Genomic DNA, 19,758 nt, shown 5'->3' on the forward strand with positions numbered 1-19,758 from the left:
GCCCGTGCAGACCTCACTGCCATAGGCGCATCATTGCACTATCTTGCTGAAATCGGAATGTTTGGCGGAGGTCCTTCTCCTAGTTACAGTTGCTGAGCTAGGATTGGACGAGAACCGTTAGAGGGCGGGGTTTTGCGAACGGTCAATTGTTCAATAAAAATAATAATATTAATCTCGTTCATTGTTTGTAATATTAGTGACAGGGGTACGCGGAAAAGTCTTGAGAAAAACTACTAGAAAGAAATAATAAGATTAAAATGAATAAGTAAACTAGATTAAAATAATTAAACAAATAAATGAATAAATAAAATGTGATTTATATCAAATATATTTGTTAGTTTATTATTCTATTAAATTAAATTAAATAAAAAATATATTTAACAGTACATAACTACTATAGTATGTATGTATATATATAAACACATTTTGGAATTATAGGCCTAATATGAAATTTTCAGTGTATAAATTGGGTGTTTATAAACGCCACCCTTTTAGGATGGGGTCCACAGCATCTAAAAGATTAAAAACACCTGAGACTAGCATAGAAATGTAGATTACCATATATGAGCCATAGACAGTATGGATATGAGCTTGGTATACTTTTTTGTTTTGTTTTTATCAAGACTAAACACCATTATAATTCGTTTTTTTTATTAGGCCTATCGTGCATGCAGTTTTATGAGTTCGTGTTAATGAAAAGACTGCATTAAATATTTTGGTTTTAAATTAATTCCAAGAGTATTTTAAATGATATAAGGAAAAAGAAAAGAAAAAAGTTAAAAAGTGATTCATAATGAAGGTTTCGAGCGCAATGATGACGTTGTGCGTGACAGTGCGTGACCTGCGTTTCCAGGGGAACGTGACTTGTTAGGAGGACTCTGGCTTTTATTTTTATTTTTTACAATCTATGGGCGTGCAGGTGGAAGTATTCAGTCGTTTTGTTACATTCGATAAATGTTTACATATTTTTTTTCTAGCAATTTTTCTTTTGATCTTAAAACGACCGTAGACTCTAGCCGAATTAATGCGTCTGTTTTTTAATCCCTCGTATTGTTGTTGTGACAGAAATCAGGTCACATTTATTGAAGTGCACCAGGTTTAAACCTGAAAAGCTTCTCTTTTTCTTTTTTCTTTTTTTGATTAAAGTTTAAATTAACTTAGATATTTTATTTGGTTTTCATTGTTTTGAGAATGACTGGGGAAATAACAAGCAACACACAGTTTTGCTAGCAACATCAAAAGTTTGGATCTCCAAATGATGGTCCACAGTCAAGAGGTTCAGAACCTTCTGGGACCTCTTTCACTAACGTTACTCTGCCACATCAATGGTGACAGGATGACAGGTTAGTACTTTCTTCACAAGCTTTCAATAGTTAATTCATTCTTGACATCAATATTAAAGTATTGCTGATTTACAAATTCATCTTCAGACAGGTTTAAGGAGGTCAGATCAGAGTCTTCAGCTTATAAGAAGTATCAACGCATTCCAACCTCTTTGACACAGTTGTGCAAACAGCTGGAGGAGAGAATCACCCAGAAATCACAGCATTACTCCATCTGCCATGAAGACAGAGAGTCTCTGGTCAGATTGGATTCTCCTAATCCACCAAAAGCATCATATGCCTAGAAGTTCTCATGCTGTTTTTGACAATTAAATAGAGAATTAGAGGAACTTTTCATGTTTAGGTCAAAATTATACACTTCCTCTTTTTTTCTCTCTCTTTTCACTTTATGTTTATTGCTGTTCTTTATTAGATGTATGATATGTTATGTTTTTATGATTGTAATTATATTATTTATCGTGCATATTAAATATACAGAGAAAATAAAGCCAAAACAAACAGATGTTGAGTTGTACAGTTAGAGTTTATGCTGTCAATCTCAAATTTAAAATACTCCCAGAAGTATGAATTATTTTTTTTAAATGAGTTTACATAATACATCTCTTTTCTTTTTGCTTTTGACCTTCAGACTGCAATGTTGACCTCTGAGCTGGGTCTGATCTGGCAGAACCTGAAAACCCCGTCTGTGGACACCACACTGTCCCAGGAAGAGAAAGTGCAGCTGAACTGCCAGATCTTCAGTGAAGTGCTGCACATCTGTGAGCAGCTGTTTCTTCACCACCTGCAGCTGACGAAGACTCTACAGAGGCGAGGCGTCTTCAGTGACTGTGCTAATCGCAGAAGGGTGGCAGCTCAGCTCGCTATGGACTGTACCAGACTGTGAGAGCTACTCTTTTGATCTAAATTACAAAGAATTTAACAGGCTTTGATCCCATAAAACAGCCCATTTGATGACATGTAGTGTGGCATAGCTTATTCATTGTAGATTGTGACTGTTTCTATTTACAGCTTGAATGTTCGCTCCATAAGATGCAGGATTGTTACAGGAATCAAGGCTGCCAGAACAAGTGCTGTTACACAGAAGAAGACACTACAAACATGCTCTGATAGCATGGAGAGGTCCATGATGGGCACACCATGGGAAAAAGCTGTGGAGGATGACCTCAAGGAGGTGCGTTTGTGTTCATGCCTGTTGTAAAGAGTGACGGTAAGGTCAAATTAATACGTTTCTATGTGTCCAGATTCAGGAGAAAATCGGCGAGCTGGATCTGCAACGTGTGTATGATCTCCTGCCCTGCCACATGAAGCCAATCTTCTATAAGACAGACACACTGTGTACGGCAAGATACACAGATACATTTAGGGATAGTTTACTCACCCTCATGTTGTTCCAAACCTGCAATGTTGTTTTGGTAGATAGATAGATAGATAGATAGATAGATAGATAGATAGATAGATAGATAGATAGATAGATAGATAGATAGATAGATAGATAGATAGATAGATAGATAGATAGATAGATAGATAGACAGATAGATTGATAGATAGATAGATAGATACGTAGATAAAGGTGATGTAGATAGATAGATAGATAGATAGATAGATAGATAGATAGATAGATAGATAGATAGATAGATGCGTAGATAGATAGGTAGATAAAGGTGAGATAGAAAGATAGATAGACAGACAGACAGATAGATAGATAGATAGATAGATAGATAGATAGATAGATAGATAGACAGACAGACAGACAGACAGACAGACAGACAGACAGACAGACAGATAGATAGGTAAAGGTGAGATAGAAAGACAGACAGACAGACAGACAGACGGGTTATAATTCAGGATATTAGATCAGGACACTGTAATTTGTGCATGTGTCCAGGTTCCACAGCCCACATGGCCAGTATACCGACACAAGAGCAGGATCAGAATCCCAGTCAAAACCGGTTGTTCCGAATGAAGGTGACTAGGACTTTTTAAACAGTTGCACTGCACAAATTCCATATTGCAACTTTTCAAAGAGTAGCCTGCTTCACAATTTGTCCTTCTGCCCTCTCAGGGATGTCATTCCATGCCTGACCTACAGAGGGAGACACTGCTGGAGGAGCTGGAGATAAAGCTGCCGAATCGGCCTCCATCCTCGTTGGTCCTACTGTCCACAGATCCTCCCTCCAGCTTGGAGAAACGCATCAGCCCTAGGGAGGATCTGAGGAGGTTGGGCTGTTACGAAACACCAATACAACATATAAATCACAGTGTCTGTGTGCATGAGTAACCGGAACTGAAACTGCATTATTTATTTTTTTAGATTATTAAAAGAAAGCGATTACAAGGAGGACAGTATTTGTGAGACAGATCTGTGCCCACTTATAGAAGCCATAATCTGTTATAAATCTAGCAGACTCCAAAGGCGCAAACAAAGACTACAGGTACAGAAATAAACTCACTGCAGACATAATCGTGTGCAGTATACCCGAGCCAGTTGTTTCATGGGCTTTTCCTTCTAGAAAATGATGGAGGAAGAAGAGGAAACAAAGAAGCACAAAGTTCTTGTGGAGAGACCTTCACACACACAAGGAGACGTGGCCATAGTGGCGGTTTCACCTCGCACCATTGTGCGCACAGCAGCAGCCAGAGCGACCGATAGGGTTCTCCCAGAGACCATCAAACTGTACCCACCAGTCTACAATGACCTCATTAAAGAGGTATCACAGCAGTGTTATTTCAGTATTTTATATATATATATATATATACACTATACATATCCCTATATTGTAGCTACGACATCTAATTTGGCTTATAAAGGACTTACCCGTATAATCATTTTAAACCTCTAGATCGATTCAACATCGGTTGCTCGGATGGATCGGAACTTGGTTGGAGAAAATATAGAAATAAGTCAAGTCTATGACGAGTTATCCAAAAGTATTTCAACAAAGTATTTCAACTTTGATGAGGTAAGCTGAGCTTGTGGACTCAAATGTAGATGTCCTCGCATCATGAAGTTGAGAATATTAAAAGCAGCTTTCTGTCTTTTAAAGGACCCCAGGATTGAGCCTGCTCTGCCAAATGCCACATGCTGCTCGAAAAGAGTAATGGATGACGAATTAATCAACCCATCTCTCAGGAAGCCCAGCCCATACAGCATATCCCACAGGTGTTCTCTTCTTCCTTATTATCTGTGTTTGTGGTTCTTTGTTACCCCCGAAATGATGATAGAATCTTACATTTAACGGCATAAATACAGAGAGAGAATAAGGAGGTCTGAGAACAGAAAGAGGCCTGTGGATGCGACTGCACGAGCGTACAGAGCTTGGTTTCAGTGGTGGAGGTGTCAACTATCACTGGATGATTATCTTAACTACATATCCAACCAGGTACGTTTATAATAGGAGTGTGTTTATGAGCGATACATGCTAAATGTATTCAGGATGCAGGCTCAAATGTGGACTTGAACAGTGCATGTGTTATTTTGAAGGACTCTGATTATCTGTCAGCGCTGTTTCACCTGTATGACAGTGATGATGATGATGATGAAGAAGAGGCAGAGAGACACAAGCTGGCTCAGCTGCAGAGAGACGAGAGGAGAAGGTCTTGTATTCATTTCTTGTTAATCCTCCCTTTACTCTTGAGAATGACACATGAGACAACACTTCTAATACTGGGAATGTGACTGTCAGCAAAATGGCTGATCACAAATGTTTTGCCTGTTCCGTTTACCGTACTTTATTTCTATAATTAAATCAAAGTTAGCCTGTAGATTTGGCTTCTAATTTGTATCTGACCGTTATCTCTTCCAGAAGGCAGCAGGAAAAGATCAGTTCACTTAGGAGACGGAAACAGGAATTTGTTCCTGGATTCTGGAACATCAACACCATAAAGATGGGAGGACTGGGGAGGGAAGCAGAACAGGATGGCATGTTATTGTTTTTCTAGAAAAAAAATATTGGTACATTTATGAACATGCATTATTTAGTGTCCGAAAAGGAATGAGTGACGAAATATCTGTGTTTCAGAGAGACATCCAGAGGAGGAAACACAAGATGCAGTGAGCTCATGTTCTCTTCCTCATAATATGACTGCACTTCTGTTTTCCGCTGATTTCTGCTTCGTCTATCACGTCATGTTAGTGTTATTTTTAGGACATTGATTGATTGATGTTCTTCAGTCTGTGGGAGGAGAGGAAGTTGAAGGTCTGCTGGATGGAGAACAGACGCAGGTCAGGCTGGAAAGGGTCTGGAACGCCCTGCGTCTGCCAGAAGGACGGCGACTAGACATGGCCATCAAATACAGCTCCCATGAGTACAGGGACCATCTGCAGGAGGTAGAGATCGTGAGAATAAACTATCCAGGCTTTCCATCATGATCATCAAGGTTTTTATGTGTTCACATGGATTTATTTGTGCTATCAGGCAATTGCTGCATGGGAGGAGGCTGCTCGTTTGATCCAGAAGAGGGAGCTCTTGCTCTCCAGGTTGGAGGACTTTGAGAGGGAGGCATCAGACCCCAACAGATTTTTCCAGCGAGGTACATCAGAGGCACATAATAATGAATTTTGACCCTTGAAATCTGCTTTTGGGATGGCGTATTGCCTGCATGGCTTTATATTTCGAGAAATGATTATAAAAGAACGAATCTAATACAGATTCATTGCGAACACACAGGCTATCATGGTTCATCTATCGCTAGAATGGAGGAGGCAAGTCAAAGGGAGAATCTCAACTCTCAGATTTCAGTCGTAGACCATGAACTGTCCAGTACTATGGGCCACATCACAACCCGTTTCAATGACAGCATCAGCTATGAGGTGAGTGCATCAAGGCACGTCATTGGTTATCTGCAGCAGAAACCGTTCGTCCTGTTGTTCATCCTTGTCGCTGATTTGGTTCTCACAGGGTCGGCCGTACCGGGAGAAGATGCGCTGGGACCGGACTGAGATGCTGTACTGGCTGCAGCAGGAGAGAAGGGTCCACTCACTGGAGATGTTTGTAGAGGGACGGACGGCTCTGCCTGTAAGGCTTCCTCCTCTAAACCAATGCCAGGAGCTTCACTCAGGCAGCCATCAAACTCTCCACGAACAACCTCCATCAGACTGAGAGAGAAATGGCAGAATTTTGCAACACTGTGAATTTTAAAACATATATATACTCATGTGAGCCAAATAATAGTAAATAAAGCAAGATCTGTTCATTTTTATAGAGCTGTTTTATTTTGATTATTGATTTATTTAGTATATTCTTGTTAGTTGCTGAAGAAATTTCAGACTCTAAAAATTAGTGTGCTTAAGAGTTTTACATTAAAAAATGTATCATTTATTTTATATATTATATGTATTACACACCACCAGTGTTATTTTAGTATCTCTGAGATACTGTTATTGTTTTTATTAATATTTTAAATGTATTTTTTGTCTTTTTATTATTATTAGTTGTTTAATGTGTTTTTGAAAATGAAGATATATTGCCATATAACAAAAAATATCTATATTTTAATTGTTTTAGTTTTAGTTAAATATAATAACCCTGCAACACACTGCATGCATATATAAGTAAAAGTAGTGTAGAAAATGGCAAATGATGGTATTCATTACATTAATTATGTTCACATTTTAACTGACAAACCTGTTGGTTGAATATGTTTACATGCATTAGGCCGGAGGAAATATGCTCCCCTTGCTTTTATCTTGCAACACGTACATCAGAATAGTAACAGATATCATGTACTATTTAATATGCAAAAATCACTTTTTTACGTAACTAAACATTATTTGTTCATAAAGTTTCTCATTTCATGACGGGATGATATTCAGTTTTTGTTTGGTATGTTGTTTCACTTATTACCAGTAGTTGGCAGTGCGCTCTTTCCCTTTTGTTTGCGTTGATCCTGTCAACTGAGAAGAAGAGAAGATTTGCGGCCCTCTGATTGGCTGCGTGCGCATCACGTCATGTGTTCTGTTTCTAAACGTTTCCTGTCGAATTTTCCATTTGGGATTCATACATCTCTCTGTTTTCGAAATATTTCTGAACGAAATGACAGCGAATAATAGACACTCGCCGGGTATGTAATTTCATTTGTATGCTTAATATGTCAAATTCCCTCTTAATAGAGCAGAGTTAATTATTTTACAGTCTTAGTTGATCATAACAACACCAATGGTCCAATGAACAGCCTCTTAAAAAAAATAGTAAACAATACATTGTTATCTCTATAAACATATTAAATGCATAAGTTATACATATAACGATGTATTACTTTGATAAAAGTAAATGCCATTTTTTGCGCGTAGATAAGTAACGTTAGGTCTAACTGGGAAAAACAGCATTTTATGGTTGCTATGAGGCACTTTAGAGAGGTTTCTTATTTCTATAATGCAAAACACCTGTAACGTTACATACAATAGTACAGCTTATAAAACAACAGTTAAATCATTTTAATTGATTTCCATTTAAATATATTGTTTGTAAACAGCACTACAGAGTTACAATGACAGATTTTGACGTTTTAAAAGCCAACAGTGTCTATAAACAGTCTATTGCTCTCAATGACATCCATCAGCCACTTTTCCCTGAACCTCGTTTGTCCTGGAATATGTTTGAACCTGTTGGTTTCAACGAGGAAGTGAACGTCCACAGGCAGTGTATCTGGTTTGATTTTGGAGATTTCTATGATGAAATACACGCTTGCTGTGGCTGTGGGGATCGGGGTACTTCGGGTCGGGATGCTCCATTTGGCTCCGTACTGGTATTGCTTTTTAAACTCCAGCTCTGTTTCCTGCAGAAACTTCAGACTGTAGAGCCAGCCGGGCTGCTGTATCTCCCACGTGTCCATGTATTGCCTGATCTGCTGCTCTCCTATCTCGATTGTAAAGTCTTTGCATGAGATCCAGTCGATATTTTTGATTTTATGCTCACATTGTGCGATATTTGCGCTGTCCATCTCCATAGCTATCAGTGTTTCTGTCATGTTGGCGTCGGTTTCCATGGTGATGACAGACAGGGGGGAAGGGTGTTGCATTAACTCTGCGACGTAGGCTAATACTTATAAATGATTTTCATAGTTAACCGTTTGTTGTTGTTTTTTGCTTTGCAAACCTGTATGGTTTCTGTAGGGAAAAAGCTAACACTTTATTTTAAGGTGACGTAGTTACAAATTACTGTATGCACTTACTATATAACAGTAAATTATGTATATAATTACAAGCAGGGTTTGAAATTAACTTTTTCACTCACCGGCCAAATTGGTTTCTTTTTAAGTTACCGGCCATTCAGAACTTCATAAAAATAAATAAATAAACCAGATTAACTACGTCACAGCTTGTGTATATATATCCCTAAACCAAAAACCAAACTCTATAGTATGTACATAGGCCTAATTAATATTACTCAGTACTTGTTTGAGAAAGTACAATGTAACTACATCTCCTTACAATAAAGTGTAACTGAAAAATTGAATAATGAACTAGATACTCTTTTCATGTAGTTACAATAAATGGTGTTTTCAAACTTCAAAAAGGACACAAAAGTGGTCAATATTATACATGCACTAGGCCTATATTTAAAGTTTTCAAGTCAAACCATAGTTTGTGTTTTTTAGCACATGTCTATGCGGTTCCAAGGATGTTCTGTGTAATTTCTTACTTTTTATGATAATAGACATTATTAACTTAATAATAACAAATGACAATCTTTCACTTTACAGGTCGCCTTTAAAATGAGGAAAGCTCCTACTCTTATAAATAAGCACAGAGCTCTTATCTAGCAGATGTGAAATGGCTGAAGCTTTGAATGAGCTCTGAATGGCTCAATAGCTTTGATGCCAAATTCACACAAGTGTGTTTTCTCAAGGAATATCCCAGAATTCCCTCGAGTAACCTCGCATGTCGCGAATCAGGAGCACACTGGACACCGTTACCAAGGCCGTGAGCGGAACGGTGAACACCGACCTCTTCTCCAGGATCACACGCCTCAAACCCGGTGCCACCCAGGCCAAAAGTATAGAAGTTAAAGTGGAATGCGCCGAGGCAGAGGCTGGAGCTGTCATGACTGTGGCGGCACCTGATCCGCCCAGGGAGATTGAAGTAAAAAAAGACATGGAACCTCCTAAAGAAGCACCAAAATCTATTAGTAATCTATCAAACAACACAGGAAACGCATCCAGCGGAGTTGCAAAGCAAACGCTGCAACGCTTCCAGCCCGCTGCGTTCACAGCCAACATGGATGAAACGTATAGTCACCTGGCTGAACATGTCAATGCCTACTTTGGAAGCGACACACGAGATGACAAACGATCACAACCGGATAGAGGAGACACAACACCTTCGACATCTCAGATCCAACCTAGCACTCTTCCCACAGTTAGCAAGGATCATATCCTTATGGCAGCACCTGTGTCCCATAGATTCACACCAGAAAAGCCCCCTGGTCCATCTGCAATTGACAAGGATGGCTCCATCCCAAGTCCACAAGCCCCTTCTGGTCCAGCTCAGGACGAGGGCGTTCCAGCCATCCCCATATCGCCAAGGAAAGGCATCAGTCATTACCTGTCCTACCCTAGGCCAAGCGTCCAGGCTTTTGTAGGTAACTACATCACTCCTCTCGTTCCGAAGTTTAGAACGGACTCAAAGGGCGGCACGGCAGAGAAGGACAAACCCTCTGGAGTCGAAGTGGCAGTGTCTCAGGATGCAAAGAGTGCAGAAAGCAAGGAGAAGAAAGAGGCAGAGGAGAAAGCACAGAAACTGATGTCTCAGAGGGAGAAGGTAGAATACTGTACTATCCCTGTCATTATAGACTTGACTGAGTTCTTGAGTGAAAGCTTAGTTTCAAACAACCGATACATTTATTTCAGTGTGGTCAGCAGAATAGATTTGGGGTTGAATCCATCTATCAAAAAGAAAATATTGGATAAATTAAGCTTGTTTTTAGAACCACACACAATTTTGGTAATATATGTTTAAAAAATATTCTAAAAATATATATATATACATTATATATAATTCATGCAACAGGAGCAGAATGAATCTGTGTGCAATTCATTCTTATATAAATTGTCACATTTGATTGTATGCTGTTTTAGTAAGAATGGATTTTTTTGATTAACACTCAAATTCCTTCTGCTCATGTCTCAGGAATGAAGCCCGTTGCTTTGCCTATGCAAAATATATACATTTCCCATTGATTATAATGTTTAAAGAACAAAAGTGACTGTTGTGTGTAGATTATAGCACGTGTCAGTGTGGATAACCGAACCAGAGCACTGGTCAAGAGTCTTCAGCGAGTCACCGATGTGAAGATCACCATCAGCAGGGTGGAGGAACTGAGCTTCCACTTACTGGAGTTTCCTGAGACCAGAGGAGTGGCAGTCTCTGTAAGTGTGTCCAAACATGTCTGTGAGGAGGAGGACTACTTTATTTTTCTACATTGTAATCTCAATCAATAACTTTCATTTCTTCCGTTCTCTCGATGTGTTCAGGAGAAGATCATCCCTTGTCTGTTGCGTTTGAGGCAGGCACGAGATGCCAAGCTGCAGGCTGCAGTGAGAGAGGCTCTGGCCCTGGTGGGCTACAATGACCCGGTGAAAGGCAGAGGGATACGTGTTCTCTCCATTGACGGAGGAGGCACCAGGTGACAGACAGAGGATAGTTGGTGTGGGGGGGGATGATTAACCTAAAGTTAACAGATTGTGAAAGGACTTTTAAGATAAAAGTAGGTCAGCCAAAATGTACCTAAAAGTAGGTCATCCAAAAATAGAACTGACACAATTTTGTCAATCCCTTTAGATGTTGTCTGTCATCCTAGGCTAATTTTTTTAATGTTTTAAATTTGTCACAATTTTACCTAGAATAAAAAATCACATAAATAAAACTCAAATAAACAAAGTGACAGCAGTGGGTCATGATAAGTAAAAAAAAAAAAAAAAAGATCTATAGACATTAATTAATAATAATAACACTTTACAGTAATTGTTAACATTAGTTAAATACATTAGTTTACATGAACTAACAACTTCTACAGCATTCGTTAATATTAGCTAATGTTAATCTCAACATTTATGAATAATCTCATACATTTTTAAGATCATAAGTTGTTTCTTTTAACATTAGTCAACACACTGTGAACTAACCGGAATATGAACATTCTTAAGTAACATAAAGGTTAATAAATGCTACAAAAATATATTTACTCATTGTTAGTTCATGTTAGTTAATACATTAACTAATGTTAACAAATGAGACCTTATTGTAAAGTGTTACCAATATAATGTTCAATTAAAGACCTTATGAAATATTTAAATTGATTAAGTAGTGATAAAACTTATAAATATATAAATTGTGACCAGTTATAGGATTTGAACTATAACTGTACACTGAATATATTTGCATACATTTCCCTATAAATGTTTATCCTAAAGTGTAAAAAAAACGTATTGTGCATGATTTTGGTAAGAGTAAACTACTCTTAAACATTTAATTTGGTTCAGTGAATCCTTTAAGTTTCATGTTATTAGATTTATGAACATTTGTATACTGTATGAACAGACCTGTAACTTTATGTCATTATTTTGTAGGGGTTTGGTTGCATTACAGGCTTTGTACAGGCTGGAGAGTTTGACAGGGAAGCCCATCTATCAGCTATTTGACTACATATGTGGAGTTAGTACAGGTATATTATTAAAATTACTTGCAAAATGACGACAAGGTATAGGAGTGAACAATCTTCTTCTATGTCTTCTAAATCTTCTATGATTCTTTTTAGGGGCCATTCTTGCCTTTATGCTGGGTGTGTTCCAGATCCCTCTGGATGAGTGTGAGGAACTCTATCGGAAGTTGGGATCTGATGTCTTTAAACAAAACCTGATTGTGGGCACAGTGAAAATGGGCTGGAGTCACGCGTACTATGACAGCCAGATTTGGGAGGAGATCCTAAAGTAAGACAATGAAGTGAACAAGTCTGTTTGGGGTTATTTATTTATTTTTAGTCCAACAATATTTTGAAGCTGAAATAGAAATAAAAAAAATAATAGAGGTAAAGACGAGACGTATATAAAACTACATTGAAATAAAAGCAAAAATAAATATGTATAAATACAATCCTTAAATTAATTACAATACAATGCCCATCTCATTTGCTGTTTACATTTAATGTATTCTTTCCCCCCCCCTTTTATTCACCACAGAGAGAGAATGGGGCATGGACTAATGATAGAGACTTCCAAGAACCCTAAATGCCCCAAGGTGGGTTTCAAAATATATATTTGTAACAGAAACGCAATTCTCATCTTTTCACTGCTTAGATAAATCACTCAATGCTTCCACCAGGTGTCGGCAGTGAGCACCTTAGTGAACAGAGGCCTGCCGCTGAAGGCGTATGTCTTCAGGAATTATAACTTCCTGCCTGGGGTTCGCTCACACTACCTGGGTGGCTGTCAGCACAAAATGTGGCAGGCCCTTCGAGCCTCCTCCGCTGCTCCAGGCTACTTCCAGGAATGTGTTCTAGGAAATGACCTCCACCAGGTAAACCACACAAAGTCTGGTCTGCATCATATACTACACTCTATCTGCTCTTCTATCAACTTATCCTCATATTATCTTCATGTTCATGAGTTCTCTGACTGTTGACGTTATCCTCGGTCAGACATCTTGCACTATTGAAAATCATTACAAACCCTTTTAGGTGGTTGTCAAGACAAAGGAGGAAAAGCAAACTCTGCACATACAGTACATGCACTCGGACTATTTCCTGTGCCGTCTCATCGGGGGTGCACATTCAGACTCATTAGTTTTCTTGAGTGCCGTCACTTAGGGCACTTCAGTTCGGCTGCCTTAAAGTGGCTCTCAGATTGTTGTTTGAAGAGATTCCCGTCAGAGGGTTTGTTTAGACTCCTCAGTTGTCTGATCCACTTCTCTCTGAATCCTCACACAAAGGACGATAACTATAACAATAAAGATAGAGTTTTAAAAATCGTTCTAAACTGAAAAGTATAGCAGAGTCCACACCACAACTAAAACGCTAACGACACAGAGGAACGATACCGTTGGAATCACTTTTAGTTTTTAGTTTTTTTTTCAGCTGATGAATGATAAAAACATTGACATCAAATCAGAATCAGTCCTGCTTTGAAGAGCTTGAGCCTTTAAAGCGGCAGGCGACAAAACTGCAGCACGCTTACCATAAACGTAACGATATCGTGCGTTGGTGTGGACACTAATATAGTTATCATTAAAGTTATTGTTCTTAATGTGAATGTGGCTCCGTATTTACAATATGCATCAATATATAAACTGTAATACAGAAGGGATACAACACAAGCAAGATTTGTTCGGGAAAGTGTATTATTTTTAATAGTTCATGATCTGAATATGTTTCTGCACTACAGTGGCGAAGCTGTCATGTCTTTTTGCCTGTCTGCTTGTCTTCATCCAGCTCAAACTGGCACGGTGCCACACTGAACGCACCCTCACAGCCTGGGTTTCTTCAGCCTAAAAGTCTCTCCGCCAAGCGGCAGACATTAATGTTGAATCGTAGCCCTCAGCGGTGCCTGTTGCGCCATCAGGAAGGCGTCATTCTGTCCGTCTGCCTATTGACACCCACCAAGTTCACATACTGCTTTCCACAATGTCCCTGTGTTCCCAAATAGGCCAGTAAAGCTATTGGTCACAGAGCTAAATGAATGCCCAGATTCATTCAGAGTCTGAGGAGATCTGTGGTCAATAGGAAGATGAGCCTGTTAGTATATAGAAATGGTGGTATAAAACGGCAATTTTTTATCTATTCATTTATTCAAAGTACATTTAAAATACAGTCAATTTCTGAATTATAATTCATTTTAAAGTTTGTCGGGGCATAAACTAAAAAAAATATCCTGATATATGTCACATGAGTAAATTACATGATTTTTTTTCTATTTAGTTATTCAAAATACAGTTAATTTCTAAATTAAAATGAATTTAGATATTTTTAATAGGCGTTAAGTAAAAATTATGTCACATAGGTAATTGTTTCTGTTGATTTATACATTTACATTTTTAATCTATTAATTTATTTAAAAAATACACTAAAAATACAGTTAATTTCTGAATTTTTAATATTTTTTTGCGTAAAGTTAAAAAAGGAAGAAAAAAGCATTATTAAAATAATTAAATTCAAGTAATTTGTCTTTTGTCATTTTATTCATAATCGATTTTATCATGAACTTTTATATAAAGATAATAGTATTTGAACAAAGTATTCTTAACTTCTTATTAATATATATATATATATATATATATATATATATATATATATATATATATATAAATAAATAAATAAAGTCATGTGGTCCAACCAGAAATGCTCAAATGTTTTCTTTGTCCATTATTGAAAAAGATTCTTCCTTTTCTTTATCATGGACACTCTTACACTCCATTGACCCACATGTTGCTTTCATGCGTCCATCAGAAATAATCCTCTTTTTGTGGTCAAATGTTCTTTGGGGAACAATAGAAGATACATTTTGAGTGACATTATCCTCAGGTAAGGCCTAATTTATTGTCGAACAAGATGAGAATGAACTATTTTTAGATCTTCATCTAATAGTCCGTGTAGATAATTCAAATTTTATGGCCTAAGGGCCGACCGAACCCACTTAATGCACATTCATTAGGCCAATCTTCCCATGATTCCTCATTCAAAGCCGCTGTGATGTGTTTTGATGTATGTTTTTGCCGTGTGTGATGAATGTGTTCTAATTAAAATGCAAATGTAGTAGAGGCTCTTGGCTCTAAACCCTGTTGCCAACAGAGCACTCGATGCCCGGACTCCGAATGCCACTAGTGGAAAAGCCTCTCTCTCTCTCTCTCTCTCTCGCTCTCTCTCTCTCTCTCTCTCGCTCTGAATAGCACTTCAGTTTCTTCTCAACATGCCAGGCCTGTTCTCTGTTATACATACTCTTCTCAAGGGCTTTCAACCATCAAACAAGAAGCCAGTCCTCAACTGTTTGTTTGTTTTTCTTTTTCATTTGATTGATTCATCAATTCATTCATTAAAGGAAAAGTTCACCCACAAATGACAATTCTGCCATCATTTACTCACCCTCATTGAGGAAATAGGATTTTATTTCTCATGTGGAACACAAAATGAGAAGTTTTATTTTATAGAACATTTATTTTATTTCAAATAACAAATAAAGTTAACTATAATAACCCTGTAACAAACTGGATGGTGACCATCAGCTCTCAATCTGCAAAAAGCACCATAAAAGTAGTCCATATGACCCATGTATTATATTCCAAGTCTTCTAAAACAATAGGATAGTTTTATGAGAGTAATAGAGTGAAACTTAAGCTTGACAGCCATGGTCACCATTCACTTTCAATGTATGAAAAAGAGCAGCTTAGACATTTTGCCAAGCATCTTCTTTTGTGTTCCACATAAGAAAGAAAGGCATGCAGGCTTTAAAAGACATGAGGGTAAGTAAATGATGACATTTTTCATTTTGGGGTGAAATATTCCATTTATTAGCTTTTGATTTGTTGATGTATCCTTTGTTAGCTTTGGACTCAGAAAGCCTCTAAAATGTGTCACTAAAATGTAGGGCATACTAGAAAAATAAAGGATGTTGTTTAGCGGACAATTTCATCTTGTTTTCTCTGATGTGCTCCTTAAATGAGGCTTTGAAACAGAGAAGGATGATGCCAAGTAAATGGATTTCAAATGCCTCAGGTGAAATGAACACATCTACCCACGTCTCCTACATAGGAGAGATCCTTCATCCATTATATTCAACAGTGATGATTCCCATAATCATATCAGCTGGAAATACAAATTCACCTCTTTTATGTTGTACCTCTAGTGTTTCAAAGAATAACCCAGATTTCAACAAAGAAGCCTTGCTTTTGGACAAGAATAGATGCAGTTATTTTGGCAGAACCTCAAGATTTCTTTTAAATAGTATATTTTAGTTTCTCCAATTTTAGTTGAGATAGAGCACACAAGAATCTCTTCTCGGTTTCTCACAAATGTGGTTAGTTGTGATGTGATAAAACGTGGTTAATGTTTTTTGATTTTATCCAGGACGGTGGTCTCTTGATCAACAACCCTACTGCTCTGGCCATCCACGAGAGCAAGTGTTTGTGGCCCAACACCCCTGTGCAGTGTGTGGTGTCTCTGGGAACAGGCCGATACGAAACCGTCGCCAAGACCAGCTCGAGCACTTACACCAGCCTGAAGACCAAACTCACCAACGTCATCAGCAGCGCCACAGACACTGAAGGTGGGATGATAGGGTCACATGATCCGATTTGATATCCCTCGGAAGGATCCCAAAGTTAAAAAATTAGCAGCTCTCGGTCTGATTTTAACAGTTTATACAACTATACAACAATGAAAACTGTAATATGACTTTCATGAATAGGCCATATTACAAAGTCGTAATTCGTCACTCTTTTACAAAGTCTTGATTTTGTTTTTGGGGTCTACTAGAATAGGTTTTCATGCTTGAATGTTCAAAAAACATATTTGACATTATTGCAGCACCTCTCTTTCACAGTCTGTCTGTAACGCTCTATTCAGTTCCGTTCTCCTCTTCTTTCCGAAAAGCACAATGCGGTCTGATTGGTCGTCTGGACCAGTGTGTTGTGATCGGTCAACCATTTTGAGTGTGTTTCATAAATGTCACGTCCCTTATCATAACCATGAGTTACTGTATGCCTTGGGGGGGATTTATTTAAATGAGGGATATTGTGATGAGTATGTTCCCGGAAGAAAACTCAAGACTACAACAATTTCCGGGAGTTCGGACACAGTGCGCACTGATATAGAGAATAACTCCCTTTGAAGTGGACTTTATGCTTTGTATCTTTGCAGACGTTTTCATGCTCAAACAGCAACATCACACACTAAAGAAAGTTGAAAATGTCAAAAAGCGAAATATGTCCTCTTTAAATGATGAAACATCGCACAGTTATTTGTCACTCACTACATAAACTACTGTTGATCTCTTCTTTTTGTATTGCAGAGGTCCACACGATGCTGGACGCCCTCCTTCCACCGAACACCTACTTTCGCTTGAACCCTTACATGAGTGAGGATGTCCCGTTGGATGAGAACAGGCAGGACAGGCTGGACTTCTTGCTGGCTGAGGGTCGCATCTACCTGGAGCGTAACGAGAATAAGTTAAGGAAAGTGGCTAGTGTTCTCACTCAAGAAAAGGGCGTCGTTCAAAAGCTAGCCGAATGGGCACAACTTAAAGCTGACATGTACGATGGATTTCCCTTTCGCTCCAAACTCTGAAACTCTAAACCAAACTTGCACAACCACTGACCTTTTCCGTTGTCTCTCTAATGTATAACAATGAAATCGCAATGGAATTAAGTGTTATATTGCCATATGATTTAAAATAGGAAGGGAATCAGGTCTGTTGCCTCATATCGAGCACATAAGAAGACTGAATAGGTTCATTATAGGTCTGATTTTACGTCTTTGTGGTTACTGTAAGGATAGTTATTGTCTCTGTTGTGGGTCTTGTTTGAAACAAAGAGCCTTGCAGGCATGAAATGTTAGCGGCAACACTGACTAGCTATTACTTGCATGTGCTGCTTGTTGTTTGTTGGGATGTACTAATGTCAATTTGATCCATTCATTTACAATAGGATAAAACTGTTAAGTGTCTCCTCGAGAAAATCCTTTGTCGTTTATTCTGCACAATAATGCAGGTAGAGTTGACTGAGCTAACAGTACTGTAGTTAACATGAAGCGAGCTGCTGATGCACAGACCCAAGTGTGCAAGTACATATCAGCTAAACTTTTTCATTTTTTATTCAAAGTGAAATGTTCGTAATTATCAACCTTTATGTCAGACCGCAAAAGGAACCAACAGCACTGTCTGATGTTTAAAAAGTTTGCACAGAATGTTTTGAAAGCATATTATTGCTGAAGATGGCTCTTAATCTTACATTGGTTATTGTGGAAACACTAATGAAGTGATCATTGATTTATTATGCTGTGTTTGAATGCCTCGGCTGCTTTTCAGTATACATTTGTATTTGCTTCTGTGTGCACTTGGCAGGAAAATATTTTACATAATTTATTGGTTCTGTTCAGATTGAGTGTATAATATGTAAAATATCATTAATCCTTGAATGTGTTGAGTAAAATTATGACAGTGTTGTAGATTCAAATTTAACAGCTTGATTTAGAAATACAATTTTTCCTAATAACACCTTTAAACTATTATTCCGTCGTGGTTATGAAGAGAAATAAAGGTTTTTAAACCTCGATTTATGTCAGTTTCAGTTTTTTCTTCTCAGATATATGTTATCCTATTATTTTAGATGACTATTTTTTGTTCCTCTTAATAAGAGTGCTGATCATTGTGAATCTAACATGTACTTGAGGTGGAAGCTATGGAAATCTGAACCACAAGCATTTTTAGGGCCCAAGCCTTGAAAAGGCGAAGGCCCTATTGTTTTCCTTCGGATTATTCTTCTTTATTATTATTTATTATTTATTAGGGCCCAAGCCTTGAAAAGGCGAAGGCCCTATTGTTTTCCAAAGGATTATTCTTCTTAACTATTATTATTATTATTATTATATTACTACCTTTTGGGCACTTTTGGGGGCCTTAACGTGCTCAAAAACTCTTGAAACTTTGCACAAATGTCAGAACCCGCGGCCATTAGAGCCGGACTGAAGCTGGTACCCGGGCGTGGCAGGGGGGCTCGACAGCGCCCCCTGGAACGCGGTCCGAAAACTTGGTCCATAAATCAAACACGCTTGCGTGTAATAATATGAAACTCGGTACACTTATAGATCTCATCGGTTCATATATCCTTCGTGCTCTGACTTTTTACCCCAGCCCAACAGGAAGTCGGCTATTTGGCGTAGTTTAAAAAACACATGCAATGGAATTTAAAATACTCCTCCTAGAAAATTCAACCAATCACCACGAAACTCGGTGTGCATGAAGTCAAGACATGGAGGATGAAAAATTGCCAGGGGATTTTTGATATCTCGAACGGTTTGGCCGTGGCGAGGAAACGAATTTATGGCGAATATTGGAAACAGGAAGTGTGTTATAACATCCTCATACATTAATTGATCTGGATGAAACTTCAGCAGTGTGTTCGCTGTAAGAGGCCGATCACATGGATGTGACTATTGTGAGTCAAAGTTATAGCGCCACCAACTGGCAGCAGGAAGTGTGTCACTTTCAAAATGCTTTAAAATCACCCTCTTATTTTTACCCGATTTGCTTCAAACTTTATGTGTATAATGTAAACACACGGCAGATGTAGACCTGTAAAAAGGATTATTGATATCTTAAATACTGTTGCCATGGCAACGCATCAAACTTTAATATTCTTTTTTAAAGTTTTTGAGACTCTTAACATGCTTGAAATTGCATGAAACTCGACAGACACTTTACATTTATTGCCTAG

General features: G+C 38.1%; 3 protein-coding genes across 3 annotated transcripts; 2 read left to right on the plus strand and 1 right to left on the minus strand.

Moving 5' to 3' along the window:
* The first annotated feature begins 798 nt into the window (after nucleotides 1–798).
* Nucleotides 799–6,545, plus strand: ccdc87 (coiled-coil domain containing 87). The gene is made up of 19 exons (XM_079623355.1): nucleotides 799–1,343; nucleotides 1,431–1,582; nucleotides 1,972–2,222; nucleotides 2,352–2,514; nucleotides 2,585–2,678; nucleotides 3,229–3,308; nucleotides 3,406–3,560; nucleotides 3,655–3,775; nucleotides 3,854–4,051; nucleotides 4,184–4,303; nucleotides 4,388–4,503; nucleotides 4,594–4,723; nucleotides 4,825–4,937; nucleotides 5,147–5,262; nucleotides 5,363–5,394; nucleotides 5,515–5,670; nucleotides 5,759–5,873; nucleotides 6,011–6,153; nucleotides 6,242–6,545. The coding sequence occupies exons 1-19, from the start codon at nucleotides 1,256–1,258 to the stop codon at nucleotides 6,440–6,442; spliced, it is 2,544 nt and encodes an 847-aa protein (XP_079479481.1). The 5' UTR covers nucleotides 799–1,255; the 3' UTR covers nucleotides 6,443–6,545.
* Nucleotides 6,546–7,240: 695 nt separating this feature from the next.
* pnpla8 (patatin-like phospholipase domain containing 8) lies at nucleotides 7,241–18,605 on the plus strand. The gene is made up of 10 exons (XM_079622292.1): nucleotides 7,241–7,403; nucleotides 9,045–10,101; nucleotides 10,560–10,709; nucleotides 10,815–10,966; nucleotides 11,910–12,004; nucleotides 12,098–12,269; nucleotides 12,519–12,576; nucleotides 12,661–12,855; nucleotides 16,394–16,592; nucleotides 17,337–18,605. Exons 2-10 carry the CDS (start codon nucleotides 9,223–9,225, stop codon nucleotides 17,609–17,611), a joined length of 2,175 nt encoding a protein of 724 aa, XP_079478418.1. The 5' UTR covers nucleotides 7,241–7,403; nucleotides 9,045–9,222; the 3' UTR covers nucleotides 17,612–18,605.
* akap14 (A-kinase anchoring protein 14) lies at nucleotides 7,848–8,327 on the minus strand (the record flags this gene model as incomplete). Its single annotated transcript, XM_079622986.1, has 1 exon — nucleotides 7,848–8,327. The coding sequence occupies one exon, from the start codon at nucleotides 8,325–8,327 to the stop codon at nucleotides 7,848–7,850; it is 480 nt and encodes a 159-aa protein (XP_079479112.1).
* Nucleotides 18,606–19,758: the final 1,153 nt, after the last annotated feature.

This window comes from Phoxinus phoxinus, assembly GCF_949152265.1.
Source record: "Phoxinus phoxinus genome assembly, chromosome: 9".
Classification (NCBI taxonomy): domain Eukaryota; kingdom Metazoa; phylum Chordata; class Actinopteri; order Cypriniformes; family Leuciscidae; genus Phoxinus; species Phoxinus phoxinus.

Bases quoted from the DNA above. Each gene is read 5' to 3' on its own strand.
- pnpla8 (XM_079622292.1), top strand. From the start codon at position 9,223: ATGTCGCGAATCAGGAGCACACTGGACACCGTTACCAAGGCCGTGAGC. The intron at 12,577-12,660 runs GTGGGTTTCAAA...TGCTTCCACCAG, and splicing joins AGAACCCTAAATGCCCCAAG to GTGTCGGCAGTGAGCACCTT. The intron at 16,593-17,336 runs GTGGGATGATAG...TTTGTATTGCAG, and splicing joins CAGCGCCACAGACACTGAAG to AGGTCCACACGATGCTGGAC.
- ccdc87 (XM_079623355.1), top strand. From the start codon at position 1,256: ATGATGGTCCACAGTCAAGAGGTTCAGAACCTTCTGGGACCTCTTTCA. The intron at 5,263-5,362 runs GCATGTTATTGT...TCTGTGTTTCAG, and splicing joins GAGGGAAGCAGAACAGGATG to AGAGACATCCAGAGGAGGAA. The intron at 5,671-5,758 runs GTAGAGATCGTG...TTGTGCTATCAG, and splicing joins ACAGGGACCATCTGCAGGAG to GCAATTGCTGCATGGGAGGA.